The 6016-nt window shown below is 42.8% G+C and overlaps 1 protein-coding gene across 2 annotated transcripts in view; it reads right to left on the bottom strand.

Annotated features, from left to right (window-relative positions):
* The window catches only part of LOC146569543 (genetic suppressor element 1-like), a 39729-nt gene extending 33931 nt beyond the window's left edge, over positions 1-5798 (bottom strand). For both annotated transcript variants that reach the window (XM_085281908.1, XM_085281909.1), the window contains exon 1: positions 5091-5798. In XM_085281908.1, coding sequence (XP_085138034.1) covers positions 5091-5127 — 37 coding nt within the window. In that variant the 5' untranslated portion in view covers positions 5128-5798. The remainder of the gene's footprint in view (positions 1-5090) is intronic.
* Between the last annotated feature and the right edge of the window lie 218 nt (positions 5799-6016).

Raw genomic sequence — 6016 nt, 5'->3', positions numbered from 1 at the left:
ATATATGTATACATTCTCGTAAACACTTATTTCTGTGCTATTTAAAGTAAGGACTCAAGAGCAGTGGTTGACTAGACATATAGGCCAAGTTTATACTCTCATAAAAAGATATACAGTAAACCTTATGGCTAATTTTTGGACATACATGCACTTTACATATACTGTATGTTCCCAAGCACTAAAAGTTGCAAATCTTCAGACTTATTCAGGTTTGTTATGAGAAGACGTTCTGGCCAATGCAAATACAAATATTTATTTCAGTTATAGATTTGAAGTTTATAGATTTACTGGTTTTAAAAACATTAAACACATTCTGACAGGTTTCCCTGTGTACCTGTGTTGTATTCTTAGGCTACGTCCAGAATAGCCCGGATTGAAAACGGCGTTTTCGTCTGAAAACGCTCCACGTCCACACTAACGTTTTCAGTCGTTAGTTGTGCATCCACGTTGAAAAGGCCCAAAACGCTTACGTTCCAGTCCTGCGCATGCGCAAAAGCGAGTGCGAATTAAAGAATTTGAAGAAAAGCTATCTGGAGCATGTACAAAGTGATATAATTTTTTTTAGAGCTGTCAAAATTGAGAGCAATCAAAACAACTGCTGTATAAGCACTCGCTATCTTTGTTTAATTGGTCACATGACTACATCACATGACTAAAATGCAACGTAGCCTTAGTGGATTAGTGGGGCAGATGTTAGATAAACAGTGGTCAGTAAGATTAGAAAAATGCTATACAAATGCTAGCCTAGTACCATTATGATGCATGTATTATATGTCTGTTCCTAACTCCTCCCGCTTTTTCATGACACTCAAATCCTTAAAGATTATAATATTATGTGCAGTAGCTGATCTCAAAACAAACAGAGGGTAGCACCCTGTGTGTTCATTTGGAAAACAGTGAGGGTTTTTATATTTCCTTGGAGAAAAAGAGAAAAATAACTCAAAAGTAAGGACACAGAAGATTTTTCTTCACTACAAAGACATCCACAGTCTATCATTACTGAGTTTAATGCGCCTTTACTGCTGAACTAGTAACCACGCTGGATATTGTAAACATTCACAGTAAATTGGAGCGATGCTTTTCACCGTTCTCAGATTTCTCGTTTATGCACTTCACTTGTTATTTTGAGCGCATAAGCATATTAATACCAACAAGGTGAAGTCCAGTGCACTGCGAGTCCCTGGATGGTCAAAAAGTCTCACCCTCAGTCGTCAGATTCTTGGCAACAGAGAAAAAGGTGAGTGATCGCCAGCAGGTTTTAAGCCAGAAAGGAGGAAGATACATCATCAACATGAATGCTACATCAGCTCTAGTCTACTAACAGCTGCAGTTTTTTCAGGTGGTGATGTTACGTGCTTTATTCTTGTTTTTTGTTCATGGCTGCCTGTCGTCACTGTAAAATAACTTAGAATTAAATGTGTTTATGTGTAACTTAGTATTCAAGTAGCACTGAAATGTATCTCCACTTTAGCTAGCCTGCTACAGCAAGCTCAACAAGTTGTGAAGGTGCACAATATATACCGTTTGCTTTTAAGTCAACACCACCCTGTCAAAATGAACTACACTGATGAGTACGTATTATAGCCTATACAGGCTACTAACGGACATAACTGAACTGAGAAACAAACTCGGTCTTGGGTGTCTTTCTCATCAACGCCACAGCAGCTTTTTGCATGAACCACAATCTTCTTTTTGCAGCTGTTGCAAACATTTTGCAAGGCCGTTGAAGTCATTACTTTTCTGCAGCCTGAGAAATTAGTATTTGTTTGTGTGCTTCTGCCGCACAATTAAGGGAAAATATTTAGAGTGAAGTTACCAAATGCCGTTCTCACAGCGTGAGCGCCGGAGGCTGAATGAGAAGTGTGTGCCTTGCACTGTCTATGTGAGCGTGTGTTTGTGTGTTCATGTGACATCTGCCATAAATCAAGCCACAGTGTCCTTGCAGTTCTAACACATATCATGGAAATCAATGCTGAGGTCAAGCTGAACAGAGCTACCCAACCCCAGAAAATACCACAGCAGCCAATAAATGTGGCAGGCTAATACACACGTCAACACCTTGGCTTTCTCACCCTATCGACTTACCACGGATAATGTGTGCGCACACGTGAGCGAGTGCATGTATGGGCAGAAACACAAATGTCACAGAGTATGTGTCCATTCATCATGTAGACACTTGCACCAGGTTTAAACTGATGGACCTTTTTCAATAAATAAATAATTCTTTTCTTTTTAAAGCAGCTTTTTGTTTCTGATTCCTGACGTTGTTGATATCCAAAGGAGCTCCAATGCCATCCAGATAACACATGAGTGAGCCCCAGTGTTGGGTTGGATGAAATTTTCTTTCATTATAACAAACATGGACACACTAGTTTAGTCGGATCCTGCTGCGCAGAAAGTTCAAGCCAAACAAATGTCTCTGAAATTAACCCCCAGTAAATGCAAATTTACTACCTTTTAAAAACTACAATTAAAAAGCATTTGGCCTTTTTTTAAAAGTATAATTTACTTTGTCCTGAGAGCCAGCATCAGGCTAAGAAAGTTGAAAATTGTTGAGAGACAGGCTAACACTCGGTTTAGGTCTTTTCATGGGGATTTGTTTGACAGCAAGAAAAACATAGAAACTCAACCTCTTTATAATTTAAACATAAAAGCTGCCTTTTTTCCCTTTTGTTTTTTCCCCTCTTTTTCTTTTCACGCCTCCCTACAGCTTAGATGCACCTTCTCTTGGGAACACATTCTGATTTCAGAAAAATACGACTTTTGAAAAGACACCTGGACTGTGATCAGCTGACAAGTCACGGAGGGAAAACAGTAAATTGCCTTAATGTGTGTGACACATTTCACCAGGGGAGGTCCAGAGAGTGGGAAGCTAGAAAAAGATGTCACTTTCTTTTCCTTATGATACCTTGGTAAGGTCATGGTGTGCTCTGGGTGAGAAGGTGTAGATTTGCTCTCATGCACACACACATCTTCATGTCTCCTATGTCACATGTTTTCCCCCGCTCCAGGATCTAGGAAAGATTTTCATGTATTTTGCATGTATCATCATCTTGATTTTCAATCGTTACCTCTAATCTAGATTCCTCTGTCATCCTTACCCTGCTCCACTTCTTCTACCTTGGCTAATCACATGGCAGTCGCTACACACACACACACACACACACACACACACACACACACACACACACACACATCCTTTACCCCTCACCCCCTACATTGTCAAATGATCATTGAGGAGCGAGTGTGTGGCTGACACAGTCTCCACAGCAACGGCAGTTAGGACCAGGAGGGGGGCTGGGGCATCTTCCAATGTGTGAGTGGTGAGAGGACACACACACACATATACACACAAACACAATGAACACACACACCTACATACAGCACAGACAGGTGCACACAACCACACACATACACAAACAAAGGTGGCAGCTATGACAAAAACCCATTCACACACATGCACAAAACCACAATCAAATAACACACAGACAAGTGCACACACACTACACAGACATTAAGCGAGACCTAGGAAACTGAAAAAAAGGAGGATGAAAGCAAGTGTGGAAGGAGGGTGGGAGGGAGGATGGAGGGGGGGCTGTTGCTTCCTGGAGAGATTTTCTTCTTCTTCCTCTCTCTTGTCACATGCACATGCAGATACAAACACACACAGACTCACACCTACGCACGCACACACAGGAATATACAAACAATGACAAAGCGCCACATAATCACTCAATCATTTATGAAAGCAGATGTATAATTCAAAAAGCAGCATGAAAGATTCACAAGGCAAAGAACATTGTTTAATCTGCCCTCCACCCTCTAATTCCCCCATCACTCCCTCCCCCTCTCCCTCCGTCTCACTTCTATCACACCCCTCTCTCTCTCCCACATTTCACCTTTTACCACAGCAGGTTTTTAATCACTGACCGCCGCCTGGCCCAGACAACTAAAAGGTCAGAGTTCGACTTCAGAGGGAAAACACAGACAGCGCTCAGTGTCAAGCATTATCATTCACATCCTTTCTCTTACCGTTTAAATGAACAAAATCCTACTTTACACTCGGCTTTCCTTTCCTACCTCAGTGTGTCAGTCTTAATTCTCTTCCTCCTCCCGCCGCCTCTTCACTGACCTCCCTGGTGCCGTCCCCGTCACTCTGCTCTCAGGCATGTTTAAGCACCTTTCTGAGGTAACCTCACACCTGTCTCCACACTGACACCGGCCGCACTCTCCTGCATTTCACACAGCTGCTCGAAAGACTGCAGATGAAAACTGTTTGACTGGCAGCAAAAGCCCCAACTGAAACTGAGTGATAAACCACAGAGCTACTGTAGATGCCAAGCACAAAATATCCCTTGAATTACATTAAAGGATTATGTTTATTTAGACTGCATTTCTACTATTAGTAACTGTTTATAATGGATTCTAATGATCAGTTGATCCTTAAATTAAATTAAAAGCTGAAAATGTTCAGGTTTTTTGGAGGGGGAAATTTTTAGATTTTAAAATTTTCCTTTTATACTCTAGTAAATGCTTAAATGGGTAACCAGTGATTCAGTTACCTAGGTGACAATTAATTGTCACCCATAATTTAAGGTCATTTAGCTGTGAGGTTGACTACACTCTGTCGATCAAGCCTAAAAATAACAAAAAGACCCATTCCCAGTTGTACACAGTAGTAACAAGAGAGAAAAAAAGCACAACTAAAGTATCAGGGGAGTGCTTCAGTAGGTCAACGCACTGAGCAAGAAGACTCAGAAAATTTACTTCTTCATGAAAGAAAACTAAATTTTGTCTCTCTGTCTTTCTGTTTCTGAAAAATCTAAAATGATGTTGTGACACCGAAAACATCATGAGAAGTGGCTCCTGCAGAAGCACAGCGTAGCCCTCCTTACCTGGCAGAAAACGGTAAATCAATGTGACATCACCCGAGCCATTAATTACGTCTTGAAAGAATGACTGCATGAAAAGGGAGATTCACTCTCTGCGGCTTGTGACCACCCTCTGTGCTGATACAATGTGACAGAACAAGAAATACCACCACAGAGCCATCCGCGGGAACATCAAAGACTGAGTATAATTGGTCTTACCTGGGAGGTAGAAGTGTGGGGTCTTTAATCCGAACATGATCCTGGATCCCTCCTCCACTGACTCAGAGAGTAAGACTCCGGGTTAAAGGAGGCAGGGAGGGGGGGTCGGGCAGAGGGAATGGGCTGCGGTCGGCTGGGTTAAGGAGTTTGTTGTTAATGTAAGTCATCAGACGACTCCCTGCTCCAGCTCTCTCTCTCGCGCACGCTCTCTTTCTCTTTTCTGGGCCCTGCGGGTGTGAGAAAGGAGGCAGGGAGAGGGGTCAGCCTCTGTCTACCTCGCTCACCTCCTCTTCAGCCTCTGAACTCAACCCGTGTAGAGAGAAGAGGAAGTAGAGAAAGATGCAGAAAGAGTGACAGAGAGGAGGGTGAAGCAAAAAAAAAAATACTCCAAAAGCTGAGGATGGGAGACAGTGTGCTCATGCCATCTTTTACTGAGGAGATCGTCTGGGAGGGAGAGCCTCTGAGAGAGTTGGGAGGGTGACAGGAAGGATAGAGAGGGAGGAGGGAGTGAAGGAAAGAGAGAGAGAGAGTCTTCAGTCGGTGTCCTCTCCTTTTTTTTTTCAGTCCTGCGCTTTGTAATCCCTTCCTTGTTATTCATTCAGCGGCCTCTTGCTCGTTTGCTGTATAATGATCTGTTTTTCTGTGCCTCTGTTCTCCTTTCTGTCTCTATTCTTGCTTTATCCTCCCTCCTTTGCCTCAGTCCCACCACTGACTGCTCAGCTCAGCGAGCACAGAGGAGGAGGAGGAGGAGGAGGAGGAGGAGGAGGAGAAGGGAGAGAGAGAGAGAGAGAGAGAGAGAGAGAGAGAAAAGAGGGTGAAGGGGAGGGAGGAAGAGAAAAAAGAGGGGAGGAGGAGAATCATAAGACAGATGAGTGAGGGAGAGATGAATGAGTTTATGTTAGTGCAGTGTGCGCACACGTGTTTGT

The sequence above is a fragment of the Mchenga conophoros genome, linkage group LG7, assembly GCF_057382185.1.
Source record: "Mchenga conophoros isolate Kocher_MC1m ecotype Shallow Benthic linkage group LG7, M_conophoros_male_GT1.1, whole genome shotgun sequence".
Lineage (NCBI taxonomy): Eukaryota > Metazoa > Chordata > Actinopteri > Cichliformes > Cichlidae > Mchenga > Mchenga conophoros.
The sequence above is the reverse complement of the archived record's forward strand: the minus strand, read 5'-3'. Positions and strand labels throughout refer to the sequence as shown.